We start from the raw sequence: 16,911 nt of genomic DNA on the forward strand, positions 1-16,911 counted from the left end.
CGGTCGACTCTGAGGATCCCCTGAGTTGCCAGAGAACACTGTTTCAATGCCGACTGACTTTTTCAGGATCTTCTTGATTTGGTATGATGCCTTTCCGATGAATGGGATAGCTAAGCGGGTTGATGGTCTGTTGGGATTAGGCTGTTGGTTGGTTGGTTTTGCCATTAATACGGATCGAAAAGCTTGATGTACAAAGGCTGGAGGGTAGTTGTTGTGCAAGCAGAATACTTTCTTGATGTGTTGTAATTCTTGTTGAAAGTATTCTGGGTCACAAATCCTTTTTGCTCTTCTGACCAGCGCTGTGATGGCTGCCCTTTTGACATGTTGAGGGGTGTTGGAATGGTAGTTCACATACTGATCTGTATGTGTAGGTTTCCTATACACGCATGTCTTCAACTGACCGCCTAACCGCTTAATTCTCACATCCAGAAAGGGTATAGAGTCATCTTCTTCTGCTTCCATGGTGAAATTGATCCTCTTATGCTGAGCATTAAGATGCTGGAGTAGAGCTGATGGGTCATCTTCAGCTCTAAGCATGACAAATGTGTCATCAACTTTCCGGAACCAGCAGATTGGTGAGATCGGAGAGGTTTCCATGGTCTTTTCCTCAAAGGCTGTCATATAGATTTCAGTAATCAATGGTGACAAGGGGCTTCCCATAGGTAGACCGTGGATTTGTTCATAGATCTCATCTCCCAATGTGAAGTAGGTAGAGGACATACACATCTGAATGAGATCGACGATGCTGTCTGTAGTAAGTGTAGTATCAAGAGGGGTCTCTAATTTAGATATCTTATCTCTTATGATACTCAACACATCTTTACATGGGACATTGGTGAATAAGTCGACAACATCATATGAGTACATCTTCCCTGTGATCTGCAGTTCTTTCAATTTGGTGACAAATTCTTCTGAGTCTTTAATGAATGAGTCAGCTGTTTTCCCCAAAGGTGCCAAGATTCTGCTAAGATGTTGGGCGATGTTATAGAAGACAGAATCCCGAGAGCATATGAGTAGCCGAGCCTTGATATTCAACAACATAGGCCTAATACATCACATCTACAATATACCAATGTAAATGTGGTTGTGTTTTTCCCCATAAAAAAAACATTTTTCCTAAAAAAGTAAATTCATTACAAAGGACAATCCTCTAGAAAAAGAAAATGGCCTACCTGTTAAGTTTAAAGAGGAGCCAGGAATTTGTTTTAATTTGACTTTCTGCATTTCTTCATCCATGATGTTCATCATTCTTACTTTATGATAAACTTCTTTAATGGCTGCTGGGTCAAACGCTCTGACCCGTTTAATTTTACTTTCAATCTGAAACTCTTCATCTTTACCAGTAGATATATCTTCTACAGTACAAGCAAATGTTGGTTTAAACAGTTCTGATACCCAATCACCAGCATTTTCAACATTGTCAGGGTTTGGTTTAGGAACGTAGGTTTCAGTGAATTCTCTTGCAACTTTCTCCATGTTTGCTGAAAATTCTTTTGGATGTTCGAAAATGTCTGAAACAGAAAGAATAAAATTTTTCTATGAATTGAAATACCAACTACAAAATACTAGTGAGAGTCTTACATTGCCTTTGGGTTGGTGCAAATGTTAACCACTGAAGAAATAATTAATTGTAAAAATGATTTCCATATGAATTTTCTAGGAGGAAAGTGTGTCTACTCTAAATGTAAAATCAATGAACCATATTTTTCTATGGACCTAAAGGCATTCTAAGACAAATGGCATACAATTGAAAATTTTTATTTTGAGTACCGGTATTTATGAAATGAGACAAAAAATTCAGAGCTCAATGTAGTCAGACAGAAGTTTAATCAATTTTTGGTATTGACCCATTCTAATTTAGCCACGGATACTTTGATGTGGACCTTTAAATTTACTACATCAGCAATGAATTGAGTAGTATAATATCTGTAATATTATTGGAATTTCAGACCAGTTAGTTACTCATTTATATGTATACATTGGAAACCAAAAATATTGAAAATGAATTTTATTGTCTTTCTGAATATAGGCTCGTTCTTAGGTTTTTCACTAAATCAAAATGTCCTCAACCACATTGGTTTACATTGAACCCAGCATTATAATTTACGTACCAGTACAAAACTATTCATAAAAGAAATGAAGACGAATTTTCTCCAGATTAGAATGCCGACATTTTGTTTGGGGAATCCTTCAATTTATACCACGTGACGAACTGTAATTTGATTGGCTGATGTAGACTTCCGTCGATCTTATCCACCGTAGTGCAGATAGAGGAGTCAAATCACCGAAAGATGGGGGAGAGAGGTAATTTTCTTAATTTATCCTTAGTTCAGACATTTATGCATCTTTGTTAGTCACTGGTAATAATATAGCAAACCTAAGGGTGCACCGGATACATTTTCAACAAACGACATACGGTAGACTTTGGGAAATACCCAAGAACATGAACGTGCTTCGTGGAATTTGGTGATTTCCTTGTAAGGCAACTGATGAGGTCACGTCATTGACGAGTGAAAGTATTAAATAGTTGTATTTTCATTGACGGGAAATTAAGGGGCGTGTCATTTTGCTATTTTTTACAAATAATTTGTTTGTAGTGCTTGTAATAAAATTATTAAAGTTACTAAGAAGTAGACCTAATTATCAAGTCAGTTGTTTATAGGCTAGTGCATATTTAGTTTATATCCTTCTCAGGAATATTTCATTTGATAGTTCTACTTTCAATTTGACTTAAAGATATATTATTTGCTTAGCTAGCTGAAAAAGCTCAATTCTAGCTCTATGCAGCAGTTTTCTGAATAATAATGTAATGCATAGTAACAGAAGTGCAACAAGTCAAAGTTCCAGTCTGTCACAAAAGGCAAGTGACATCATCATATGTTATTGATAGAGAATGATTTTATATTTATTCATGTATCCTGGTATTTGAAGTGCATTGGACAGGAACATTTACTTTTTTATACTGTATATACACATCATTCAATATTTCTATGCAAAGGTTGATAGCATTATTGATGCATTAATAAGAAGTTATAGAGATTACTCAACTAATATTGAAGTTAGGATCAGTACAAGAAGTTATAGAGATTACTCAACTAATATTGAAGTTAGGATCAGTACAAGAAGTTATAGAAATTACTCAACTAATATTGAATTTAGGATCAGTACAAGAAGTTATTACTCAGCTAATATTAGTTATAAAACTTGATACTGAAAGGTTATGATTAATACAAACAAGATGCTAGATATAGGAAAGGAATGTTTATTTCTAGATTGATTCAATATACTGTTCAATAAACAACTGTACTGTAACACCATCTGTTATATTGTATATCAATACATACCTGTTGAGTTCGAAATCTCTCTTGATTAATTACTTTTTTCAAGATGTCTTGACTTGCTAATCATATATCAGTCACTATTCCACAAACCACAATTCATCATTTTAATCAAGAAACATGTCCTACATGACATGCTGTGATTGGTTCAGGTTAATGTCATTAGAATGGAACAGCAGTAGAAAACTAGTAGGATTACAATAGAGACAAAATTATATTTGTGATCAACTCTTAATAATCTAAAAGTTCATGTGTTCATTTGACTCAGTAAGTGAAAGGTTTAAAAGAGAATCCTGTTTGTTATTAACTTCATTGTAGGATTAGGTACAATTTGCTGCTAAATGAATCTAAATAAATGAAGCTTTCTTTTTAATCCAGGTAAAATTTACCAGTTAGACTAAGAGTGATACAATACACGTTATCACAGATTATCTAACATTACATTTTTACCTTCTATTGTTTATTCTACACTCTTATCTTGATAAGTTACCTACTACTTACTGCACTCACTGTTTAAAGGAATAATATCTCTTAGGATGAATGAGTCAAAATGAGTCAGTGGACTTACAGGGTGTCATAACTATACAAGGCCAAACATTTTTCAACATAATTATTTATAATATTTAAGCTTTAATGTGTGAAATATCAGAAAAGTACCAATAACCATGTTTTCACTGAGAATAGTTAAAGGGACAGGTCATGAATGAAGTCATGAATATATGTAAATAGTTTTCAGAAGTACTAGAAATGTATGAAAATAACATTATTCCTTCAAAAACATTTCAAACTAGGAATTTTACTCATTATTACTATAGATGTATTTTAAAATGACGAATCGTCTGTCATTATTTTAACATTCAAACGGGGATAATTCTGGACACTCATGGATTTGAAAGCTCAAATTTTGACGTTGAGCTGTGAACACTATTACTGATTGGCTTAGCTATAAGATTCCTGTTTGTGATACTAAAGTATGACTGTAAGACGCAACTTTCCTTTTACTAAAGCTGGCTGTAAGCTAGTAGCTTTATTGCTGAACATGCTAATTGGTTCCCAAATAAAGAAACACACGAAAGCAAGCTAATAACTGGCTTTTCCGATCAGTTGAAACACAGTTACAGAGAGAATGTTATCTAACTGGTCCCTCTGATAATTGTAGAGACAAATTGAGACTTACTGTCCAGATCAATCATAGGATAAATGTCTGATTATATTCTCCTTGAAATGTGCTGATAATTAGTTGTGTCAAAACAATGATAGTAATTAGTACCTAGACCTATATATTTGGTGCTCCCTATGATACAGTGTTTGCTTTCTAATAACTTTGTTTATTTAACTATTTTATGTCAGCCACATTTATTATTGCTTGGCCTAGTTAGATAGAATATGATATGTGAATGGTTTACATATTGAAACCATTGTGAATAAAAAAGTGTGTACTCTACCTTATATAAGGGATATAGGATTTTGACATTTGGTACATTACTATACCTGTCTTGTAACAGAAAGGGGCAATAATAGGACATTTTGCTAAGACTGTACAAACTTATCTCAACAGCATTTCAAATAGAAGAACAATATCATGGGTAAGTATGCTTACGTTCATAATTCAGGGTGGGTCATGGAAATCCAAGGACTTCGCCCTTTTTTCAGACCCAGACCAATCTATACTCTATTCTAACTGTAAGAAACTTGGAACTTGGAAAGGATTACAGATAGAACAGAATTTTCACTGTATGTGTAAAGATTTGGATTTATTAAGTTGTTAAGCTTATCATAGTATACATTTCACATAGTAATATATCTTATAGCATAAGTCTGTAACAGAAATCATATATTTTGACAGAAAGTTATGCTTGATTGATTGGGTTCTTTTTTCTTGTATCATGTTTAAGATTGGGTGATTGGAAAACTTCCAGAATTAGATATCCAATATCAGTGCTTTCAAATGAAGCTGAACATTTTGGTACACTACATATTTTATGCTAATTAGTGGTTACCAGAACCATTTATTGCTAGCTCAGGTGAATGAGTTAAACACCCTGTTATATGTCATGGCTATTGTAGCATAAATTCCTAGACACGTTTTTCATGATTGGCATCATGCTGCTCATTACAAACATTGTGAGAATGAACTTAGTAGACGGAGCAAAACTCAGTTTTCTATCTATCCATATAATAGAAAATTGCTGATTTTTTATTTCGAATCCATCTGATTCTAAATACATGATTTATAGAAGAATTTTGGCAGATCATGGTGTTATATAACCTGCTAAGCAAATTAAGAAACTTCAGGCTATAGAAAATCAGTCAGTTGAATCAAGTTTTAGGACATTAAGTATTCTGCTAAGGCTAGATGTTTTGGTACCTACATGATGGTGATCATTCGACAATCCTCATCAGTTTCCATAATGCTGAATCTGACTTTGTAATGAATAGAGAATTTTGTCATTCATTACCATATATGTCGCTGAGCGATAACTGTAACTTTTACAGTAGGCTTTGATTGGTAATTAATGTGGTACTGAATGATAATTAATTGAAATTGAACAATTAAATAAAAGTTTTCTGTTAATTATATTAATAATATTTAAGTAATTGCACTTGGAATATTTATGGCTTTTTTGTTATTTTGTAAACCAATCAATGGGAGTCATTTATTTGTGGTTGCCCTGGTAAATTTTCAGGCCTTGGGATGGGAAATTTCTAGTGACCTTATGGGCTATCGGGATTCACCAGTGGACATGTCTAAGCAATAGTGGACAGTAGTTTTATCCAATCTTAGTTGTAGAAGCATTCAATTTGTTACAAATTACCACCACATGTGTTAATGTGAGCCAAGGGTAGCTAAAAGTAAACTTACCACAAGTGGTATTTATTTAGTAATACAAGTAGGGCTGAGTAAAAAAGAGTAAGTTGGTTAAAATTTGTCATCTTGTAAGCAGATGATCAGTACATGGTGTCATTCAATACATCAGTTCTACCTTGATAAAATAATAGACACTAACATCAAGTGTGATACTATATAGTATTGAGTTATATTGAGATAGTGCCAGTTAATATCTATGTCAAGGTGACTTGTGGGTTGTAAATCGCTAACTGGCACTAAGCTCTAATCTATTCTCAGAATGATTCCTGTAATTGAAAGTCTACCTATTAAACAATAAAAGGTTTAAGTGACACATAATAAAAATACTAATGCATTGCATGTGTTACCTACATGCTTGGGGTATAATAATGTACTACAATATTTCAGTGGGATTTAACTATGTATTAGTATTGTGCACGATTGCAGTAAATTGTCAAACAAATTGTCATCCCTGGCATCCCTATTTAGGGGGAGGACCATAAAGCCATTGCCCTCAACTAAGGACTATGAAAGGTATTTTTGAAGTGAAAATTAAACCCTAACTAACTATTTAAAATCATCTTAGGCCATCAGAAATTTGCTTCTTGGGGCCCTCTTGGCAGACCCCCCAGCCTCAAGGGGCTGTGACCCTTCATGCCTTACCCAGCAAGGGGAGACACCCCATTTTCTGACTCCACCTCAGGTATTTCATAGATATGCCCCTGATACATAAATGTATGAATTTACCTAATGTACAGGAAAGGTTTCTGTTATTTCAACATGAATCAATAAGACAATAATAAATTCCAGCTCAAGACTTTCAAATATTTCTGATTAATGATAATTCACCTTGGCATCAGTCAATATCACTAGGCACAGAAAGTTTTTGTGAAGTACTAAAATGTGAATCCTTTTTCCGTTCAAGAAATAATTATCTATATTCTTAAACTTTTTCAAATTACCATTTCTGCAATCATGATCAGTTAATGCCTAAATGATAATCTGTATCAAATTAATCATATTTATGAATCAAAAGTCACACAGAAATAGAATGCAGCAGTATCTGACATAATCTGCAAATTTATGAAGAAAAATCACAACTGGTTTAAAGCTACCAGCTTATTTCCAGTATAAACGAGAAGAAATTCCATGACATTGACTTTTATTGATTTGTAATGACCTTCACCTTCACATGCCTTTATGGAATCGAGAATGATCTTCCTGTCATTTTCCAATACCGGCATTATCGGACTTTCTCAGCAGAATTCTTCAATGCCAAAATGGAGAGAATTTTGCTGAGATTATTAAGAAAAATTAATTTTGCTTGTTTTCCTAGTCCTAAGAATTGTAAGTAGTGGTCTGTGTATTGTACACATTAAAATGTTGTTATGTTGTTTAGCACAGACACCTATATATAGATATAATATAGATGTTTTACATACTATTGTTGTGTTTGTACTGACCTTCAGATCATTAATAATCTCAAAGCTGATCAATTTATAGCTTAATATTAATTGAATTTGTTAAATAGGTTTTATTAAAATGAGTTACTGATTTACACTATACTTTTATTCTCGATTAAGGCTCATATGATTTCAAGCCATAGTACCTGCCTACTGGTACCTACAACTTGCAATGAATGTAAACATTTAAAAGAATTTGAATATTGGCTATAACGTTATTTATGGACTGGCCTTTTCTTTTATAGTAAATCAAACAAACTTTACTCAAGTTATCATTGACAAGCTGAAGGCCCTTATAAAAAAACAGTTGAGTGAAGTCTATGACTTGATTAAAACACTTATTTTATTTGATAATATCAAGGTACGCTCAGTCATGGACAATAGATGATTTGTATGATGTACATTATTGCCTCACTGCACATCCACATCTTTTTTCAGTAATGTGAAAAAAATTAGCATTTTTGTTTGATATAGCAAATTTGAAGTACTGTAACATAGACTTATGATTGCAATATTTGTATATTTCAGCTGAAAGAGAAGCCTTTGTTACTTTGGCTACAAATGATACATATGCATTAGGATGTCTAGTTTTAGCCAATTCAATACGGCAGACCAAAACAACCAGAAAATTAGTTGTTATGTTAACAGATGGTGTCACATCTTCTATGAGGTAGGGCATAGTCTATGCATAGTTTATCTTGTGTACAATGTGTGAAATTTTGATTTTTGTAAAGGGTAGTATGACTGTCTGGTTCTTCTGCAAAATGAAAATAGCATAAATGATTTATCATGTCACATTGGTAATAGCGACATGTAAAATATACACATTGTCACATGTGACTGTTCAAATTTGGTAAATTGTAGATTTATAAATGTCAGATTTCATTATGAAAAGGGATACATGAGGTTGAAATCAAATGATAAAAGCAAAAATTTAGACTGTATTACTATGTAATGTAAGTCTTCTTACAAGTGCTTAGATAAGCTTATTGCAAACATGATACAATAATAATAATAATAATAGTGATATTATAATTATTTATTGTAATATAACCATAGTCCTAACATTATAATGAACATGTAAATTTATTTTGACCTTTATCTTATATAATATTACAGGATGATAGACAGTATTTATCTCTTACCTTTCTCTATATATAATACTATCTATATTGTTAGGACAGTATAAAGGTTGAACATTATTATCTCTATAAACCAGGCTTACATCATCTAATAAACATTGATTACTGGTAATCCTTATTGTAGCCTGTCATTTACAGATGAATTGAAAATTAAGCAAGAAACCTTAATAATTTTTCATTATTATATAAGAAATTTAAGAAATTGAATTGCTAATATAATGTTAGACCATCCAAAATTTTGCCTTTTCAAAAAGTATTTTGACAAAATATTATGATTGTATCCTTCAAAAATATTATCTTGGTAACAAACGGACATTTTTTGTTCAAAATCACTTAAAAATAGAAAATAGATTTTGAATGTTGTATAAGTAGATCTTCAAATTGTCTGCTATAAGTTATGTGAGTTATTGGTATTTTAAAACATAACTGTCAATAAACTGAACTTCAATTAGCTTTGTTACATCTTCTGAAGACCAATTGATATAAAAATATGAAAGTCTATGTTTTCTAACTTGCAGTGAAATACTGTGAATTCTATATTATCAGTAAGATACAATAGTCATGCTGTTCTTTGGACATGTGTTTTATGCATCATTTTCTACTTATTACAGACACCAATTAGAAAGAGTTTTCGATGTATTATATGATGTAGATTTACTGGATAGTCGAGATTCCTGTAATCTAGCACTACTTGGTCGTCCAGACTTAAGTTGTACATTTACCAAGTTACACTGTTGGAAATTGACCCAGTTTGACAAGGCTGTGTTTTTAGATGCTGATACATTGGTAATTGTTATTTCCTTACATTCAATTGTGTCCTATTATATTTACATAGGCCAATAACTACTCTGGCCCCTTCAGTCTGATCTTTCAAAATATGGGGCATACCCAGAGCCATCTGATGTAGATATTACCTGGTGATTAAAGGTATTCTACCTCTTAGGATGACCATAAAATTTAAAATTGAATAAGAGTCTCTCTATAATCCAATAAATCCATAACACTAAGTAATAATTCATTAAACTTAGTCATTTTGGTACATGTTTAGAAGCTAATTTATTAGTAATTACTGATATTTCAGGTATTGCAAGGAGTAGATGAATTATTTGATAGAGAAGAATTATCTGCTTCACCTGATGCTGGTTGGCCTGATTGTTTTAATTCTGGTGTTTTTGTTTTTAAACCATCAGAAGAAACTTATGCTGCACTCAGAGATTTTGCTCTGGCTCAGGGATCATTTGATGGTAAGCTTCTGATTTTACTTGGCAATTGAATGCTAATAATTAGAGCTATGAAATCATAGATGATCAATTTTCGTTGAATTTGTGTTAATCAAAAAATACATATTCTGAAAATGTTATTATTCGTTGGGGCTTAATTTTGGTAGATTTTGTTGACAATACATATTCGTGAAAAATAGTTGTTGGGGCTTAACAATCCACAAATTCATGTCTCCGCGATATATGAAAAATTAAAGACTTGGTGCCTTCAAAAATAAATATTTTATACTAATCGTTTGTAATATTACTAAGCATTTTGCTAATAGAAATAATTAAAAAAAATTGTACTTTTTGATTTTTTTAGGTGGTGATCAAGGTTTATTGAATTTATTTTTTCGAGATTGGGCTACCAAAGATATAGCACGCCATCTACCTTTCATATATAATGTGGTATCACAGGCATTTTACAGTTATTTACCTGCTTTTACACAGTAAGTAGAAACATTATCCAGCTAAGTAGAAATATTGTCCAGAATATGATGGAATGAATTCATATTAAGGTAATGAAATGATTACATGATGGGGAAAAATCAAAAAATATTTTTTTAACATTTCAGATTTAAAAATGATATAAAAATAGTCCATTTTATTGGTCAAGTCAAACCATGGCACCATTCTTTTAATACGATTACTGGACAAGTTCAACTTTTACCTGGAACAGGCCATGATCAGAACTTCTTACAGCTGTGGTGGAATTTATTTATTAAACATGTACAGCCAGCTCTAGATCCTACTGTAGTAAGTATTACTTTGTTCAAATCTTGGAGATAGTTGATTTAGCTTTTTACTGGTTTGAAATCTTATATTTACAGTCAAGATATCTTTTAATTGATACATTGATGTTAATGCTAAATATTTGTTTTACCAGTTGATATAGCTCAATTTAGCTATTCATAGCACTTTTCAGAATCAAAAAATAGTATACTGTTCTCCTATAAACAATTCATCATACCAGTTAAGAATGTCATCACAGGGTGTTAGTATATTGCCAGGGTACATTGTAAATGAATATTAAGTGAAAAAATAAATAATTGATGACTATATTTTCTTATTTTAACAGATTTTAATGAGATTTTCAGATTTTATACTATCATGATTTTATTGAAAAATATCTTAGTTACTGTAAATAAATCCAAAATTATCAGAGTGGAATCAGATAGACTCAAGATTATACAAAAACCTAATATAACGTGTCATAGATCAGAATGTATTTTGTATGACAATGAGTTTAATGTGTGTGTTTGCCCTGTGCATAATGAATGCTGAATGATTATTGTGTCTTTTAATATGAAAGTGATTTGAGTTATAATTTGAATATTATTAATGACTTACTAATTCTATTTTTTCCAATAGTCAGTGGAAATGGTAAGTGTATTTCTTGATATACAATGTAACAGTACACTCTCTCTAAATTACAGTATCAATCTGTACTATACATTTTAGTCACTACTGCTTTATTTACTAACAGTTCTATTTCAATCAGTAATAACCTCGGGGATGGGTTATCAAAAACAAAACTGGATATAGTGTAGCTCTTGTAGTAATACAGAATTTCTTACAGGAATTTCTATAATAACATTTAGTGCTAATATGTGGTCCTATATCCAGAATTGCTGTTAATTTTAAGACGTCATGATCAGAAAATAAGTTAAATAAGAAAAGTTTCATAGTTCAAATGCATAGCACTTCTTTTATGCTCTGTACTTGCTTTGGCAAATCAAGCTTTGTGGGAAACATACCAACACTGCACTCCAAAATTCATATCATATTGAAGCACATAAGATAAAGATGTTGAATGTCCCAATTTTTCCATTTTTGTCTTTTATCTTTATTTTTGCATGATTTCTGTTTATCATACATGGCATTGATTTATAGGAGATGACAATTCAGTTTTTGGAAAGTCATGATTGCCAGCCAGAGAGGCTGATCTTCAATTATATTCAATGAATTTTCACCACATGGACAAACATCCAACTGTCATTCAAAATGACTGAAATAAATTGGTTGAAGTTTCAAAACATTCTTTTCTTTTTTACTAAAAACATTGATCTTGATCTTTTGAAATCTTTTAAACTTGAAGTAATGATTGATTCTGATGGATATTTCAGCATGAAATATTGCCATGTATGATGAATATATTATGTTTATTTTGGACTGGTAGTGTTTATGTTTAGTCCTAATTCTCTTTGTTTACAGACACCCTTTATAAGACACACCTCAGCACAGACTCCATTATCAACGCCTCACCAAGGTTCTTCTACTTATCAAATTATGTATCCATACGTGCCTCCATCTTTAGATGATATAACTTACACTAGTAGTGATAGCTCACCTTCCCATTCACCATCTCATAGTAGTTCTTCAAACTTTATTAGTGAACCTAGTGATACTACTAAACAACTTGCTACCCATCAGATTTCAGCCACACCTAGTCAAATTATTGAGATAACAGACTCTCAGAAACCATATCTATTATATGAGACACATTATGCAGAGGAACCAATTTCTCATATTGATCCCGATGCTGTTCCAAAATCACTTTATGATGCTTGTGATTTAGAGCCTAGTCTAAAACAAGATTCTGGAGAGGATGAACATCTTTCTGATGCTGATGAGGTCAAACTAAATCAATCAAGTAAACCTTTCACTGATAGTTTGGGGTCTGTGGAGTCAAAGGAAGTGGTAAGTGGGTTCTCCTATGAGTCACCAACATGCATATTACTGGGTCAATGTTTGACTCTTGAGTCATTCATTAAAGATAACAGGTTGAAGTAAGTAGGAATAAACTAGCCTTAAAATGATTTTTGCTGTTGGTGACTCATTTTGAATCTCTCCAGATCTTTCATGTCTTTTGGTGATTGGATAAGATTAGGTTATACATTGAGTGATGGTGTTGGTGTTCTTTGTTAAATCTTTCTCTCAATTCCTCTATACTCTCCTATACCATTTTATATCTTAAAAATTGGTTCACATCTGGAGCAGGCTACAAATAATATTACTGTATTGTTTAAAGTAAAGGTTTAACTCATCAGTTGAACTTAGATTAAGTTACTTTTTGCCAGTTTAAAGGGCAATAGTCCAAAAATATGGAAAAAAAAATTTCAATTAAAAAAAAGGGATGATTTTCTCCTAAAGGATACTTTTTTTCTAACTCTGGACATATTTTTGATGTCTCTGAAACACATAAAATCCCTTTAATAGTTTGATTTACACATATGAAACAAATTATGTTTTGTTGTATGATCCCATTTCTACTTGAACATAACTGTTAGTTGAAGTAGGTACACAAGGCAGAAAGTTTTATTTCATACAAATTGTCTGTTTTGCCTGTTTAACATATTTGTTATATTACATAATGATTGTAGGAAGTCTGTATTACATCAATAATGCTACAACCTTGACCTTAGTAATACAACTCTTGACCTTTCATTCTATTACACTTACATTGTCTACTTCATGACTGATATTTATGTTGGCATTTCCACATCTCTAGTAAGAACATCTGATATTTTGACTTGCAATAGAGAAGACAAGATAAGTGAATGATTTTCAAAGTTCACACACTACCCTTTACTCTTACTTGTTAAACCATCTCTCAGTTCTTTACAACATAGACATGATGTAATATTCCTAAATAACTTAAATACTGCACTAATTCTACTTGAAAACTGAGTGGAGATCTCAGTTGCAAAGTGGTGTCAGGGTGAGCAAACCCTACTTTATCAGCAACTTCAGAATGTTTGCAAATTATTCCAATAATCAAAAGAAATAAATACACATATATCTTCTTTCGTCTAATTAAGTTGTGGGTATATGTTAAGAAATTGACCCATTTTGATAAAGTTATCAATTAGATCATGTAGAATTGAAATAGATGATTGTGTAATAGTGTTTTTATATCTGATTATTCTTTATAGGCGTTTGCATTGCATTGCGAGCACTTCTTAAATCAAAATAAAAAATTCTCCTCTCTCACTGTCCAGCATGGGTTTAATTTCATTTTTAACTGTAAAAGGACTGGATATAAATTGCTAAATAAATGTAAATTCTAAATAATATAACACTGCTTATAGTTTTTGAAGTAACTTTTCCAATACATGTGAAAAAAACTGAAAGATAATACCTCGAGTTTCCAATTATCTTTGATATTGTCTATAATTTTGCTTACTGCTTTTTAAAATCTTTCATTAATAGCTCTATCAATATTTTGTAAAAGTGGATTTAAAAATGAATAATTGTTTCCAGTATGTAAATTTGTGTTTGGTTAAGCATGAAAAATAATCAACTGTGTGACTAATGAAATTAACTAATTTATTATTGAAATCTTTTCATAAAACTAATATTAAAGCCATATTTTTGTCTTTTTAGGGAGGTTTGGTTGGAGAATTAGCTTCACTGCAGATCAAATCTGGTGGACCTTCTGTTGTCTTCCTTGATGATTCTGATAGAAGATTAGCATGGGAACGTGGTCAGATGGACTATATGGGTGTTGATAGTTTTGAGAACATTCAACGAAAGTTGGATAGCAAGATTGAAGACAGATCACCAAGTCCAGCAACTTCAAGGCAAGTGTTATCTGAGAATGGTAGTCGAGTAGTTAGCGATGGTCAAATTGAAACTTTTGCTCAAGAAATAGTAGCTAATGCCATTGAGAATGTTGTGGGAACTGACTCCCAGAATGTTACTGGGGAACATGCATCAGCATCAGTTGGAGAAGTTGGTGGATCATCAGTTGTCATTAATGATAATTCTACTGTTCATTTGTCTGAAACAACTTCTTCAACCCTGGAAACTGATACCACAACAGAATCTGTGCCAACTGTGGATAACAATTTATCAGTTTCAGTACCATCTACAGATGAAAGTGCCTCTTTTACCTTACCAGCTGCAGATGAAAGTGCTTCTTTTACTCTGCCTGCAGCAGATGAAAGTGCATCCTTTACTCTGCCTGCAACAGATGAAAGTGCATCATTTTCCTTACCAGCAGTAGATGAAAGTGCATCTTTTACTCTGCCTGCAGCAGATGAAAGTGCATCCTTTACTCTGCCTGCAACAGATGAAAGTGCGTCCTTTACTCTGCCAGCAGCAGATGAAAGTGCATCCTTTACTCTTCCAGCAGCAGATGAAAGTGCATCTTTTACTTTGCCTGCAGCTGATGATAGTGCAACTTTTACACTTTCATCTGATAATGCAGTCGATTCGGCTGCTGATGCAAATATTACTATAGATGCTTCAGTTAGCATCCCATCTGCTTCTGTTGAAGTAGAAGAGCCCAAGACAAAGGCATCGAAATTTGGCTCCAAATTTGCAGCCCCAAAGGAAGAATCAAAGCCTAAATTCTTTCTTGGCCAAAAACCAAGTGATCCAAAGGCAAAACCAATTTCCAAAATACTGGGTTCCAAAACAAATGAAGCTACAAAGACTGATGAATCTTCTAGTAAAAAGTTAGAAGATCCTGTATCAAAAGGAGTTGAAGAGACTAAACCTGCTTCTAAGTTTGGCGGTTTAAAATCATCATCAGTAGCATCTAAATTTGGAGGTGCCACAACAACAACAGCACCTACTACTAGAACATTTGGTGCAGGTGCACTGTCCAAAACTAGTAAACCTGGCACTTCAACAACAGCCAGTGCCCCCCAAACAACAACAGCCACTGAAGCAAAGTCTGCTGGCAAGATAGCTGAAAAACCATCTCCAAGTCCTAAAACACCCGAAAAACCAACACCAGAGACAAAACCATCTCCGTTTGGTGCAAGAGGTGGTGGATGGAAACCCAAAACTGATGCAGAACCTAAGCCATCTCCATTTGGTGCAAGAGTTGGTGGTTCCTCTTTCGGAGCTGGCTTAAAATCAACTACTCCTTCAACTCCTGCATCTGCTGCTAAGCCAGGTGCTGCACCCAAAACTGAGGCTGAAAAACCTGAACCTACCCCATCCAAACCTGAACCTACAAAGTCTGCTTCAGGAACAGCTGCACCTCGACCAGGTGGTAGAGGCTCAGTTTTAAATAGGTTCCCCTTCAAATAAAGTCCACAAAACCCTATTAGTTTCTTAGCTTATAAGAATTGCTCATGCATCGTTTGAATGAATGTTGATAGATGAATTTTTGTGATACTTTATTTCCATTTTAATGGACATTATAAAGCTAAAAAGATTGAACCAAAGTCTCTTTATCAATTTTTTATTTTATTAATTATGTGCATGTGCTTATTAGAAGAGTGAACTGTTTGAGAATTGAGAATATAACATAGTGTGTGATAATTGATGCTTGGTTAAGCCAAGTAACATCTTACTTTTAAACTGCTGAAATAATATATATTGATGTTTGTGGTATTCATTGCTTTTCAGTTTATCTAATGAAATAATAGGTTAAATGTTCTATGTAAATGTGGACATGTTTCTGTTGAAACAATTTTTCATGTAAGAAAATGGTTCTTTATGTCAATCCATAGGTTCTTCTCCAAGATGAATCCTGATTCAAGACATTTTGAATTAAACCCATCCCTTTGTTTTAATGTTTTTAGCATGTGCATGATGTGTTACCTTCTTTTTCATTTCAGACCTGTTGATAAATCTACACCAGTGTCTTCCCCTCCTCCTGAACAACCAGTCACAAATACAACTAAAGTTGTTAAAAAAGAGAAAACCACACCTTCTGCACCTCAATAATCTTTATGGTTTTAACCTGAACTGTAGGCAATTAGACAGATTACTATATTATATAAAAGAGAGACTACTCATACAAACAGTGGATTCCAGGGGAGATAATTAGACTTCTGGTTCTAGTCAACTATTGACCTATTGTCAGAAATTTAATATTCATCTCACTTTTTGTATAAA

General features: G+C 32.9%; 3 protein-coding genes across 3 annotated transcripts in view; 1 reads left to right on the plus strand and 2 right to left on the minus strand.

The window, feature by feature from the left end:
• LOTGIDRAFT_204531 (hypothetical protein) overlaps positions 1–2,151 on the minus strand; it is a 3,851-nt gene extending 1,700 nt beyond the window's left edge. The window contains exons 1-2 of the mRNA XM_009064623.1: positions 2,112–2,151; positions 1,173–1,511 (exon numbers count right to left, since the gene is read on the minus strand). Coding sequence (XP_009062871.1) covers positions 1,173–1,476 — 304 coding nt within the window. The 5' untranslated portion in view covers positions 1,477–1,511; positions 2,112–2,151. The remainder of the gene's footprint in view (positions 1–1,172; positions 1,512–2,111) is intronic.
• A 6,037-nt stretch (positions 2,152–8,188) lies between these two features.
• On the plus strand, positions 8,189–14,616 carry LOTGIDRAFT_94313 (hypothetical protein; the record flags this gene model as incomplete). Its single annotated transcript, XM_009064624.1, has 6 exons — positions 8,189–8,319; positions 9,403–9,577; positions 9,873–10,035; positions 10,376–10,502; positions 10,629–10,809; positions 14,440–14,616. Coding segments are annotated over 6 exons (954 nt in total), but the record flags the coding sequence as incomplete, so codon positions are not given.
• Positions 14,617–14,939: 323 nt separating this feature from the next.
• Positions 14,940–15,278, minus strand: LOTGIDRAFT_79004 (hypothetical protein; the record flags this gene model as incomplete). Its single annotated transcript, XM_009064610.1, has 1 exon — positions 14,940–15,278. A coding segment is annotated over one exon (339 nt), but the record flags the coding sequence as incomplete, so codon positions are not given.
• Between the last annotated feature and the right edge of the window lie 1,633 nt (positions 15,279–16,911).

Source organism: Lottia gigantea, assembly GCF_000327385.1.
Source record: "Lottia gigantea unplaced genomic scaffold LOTGIsca_64, whole genome shotgun sequence".
NCBI classification, from domain to species: Eukaryota; Metazoa; Mollusca; class Gastropoda; family Lottiidae; genus Lottia; species Lottia gigantea.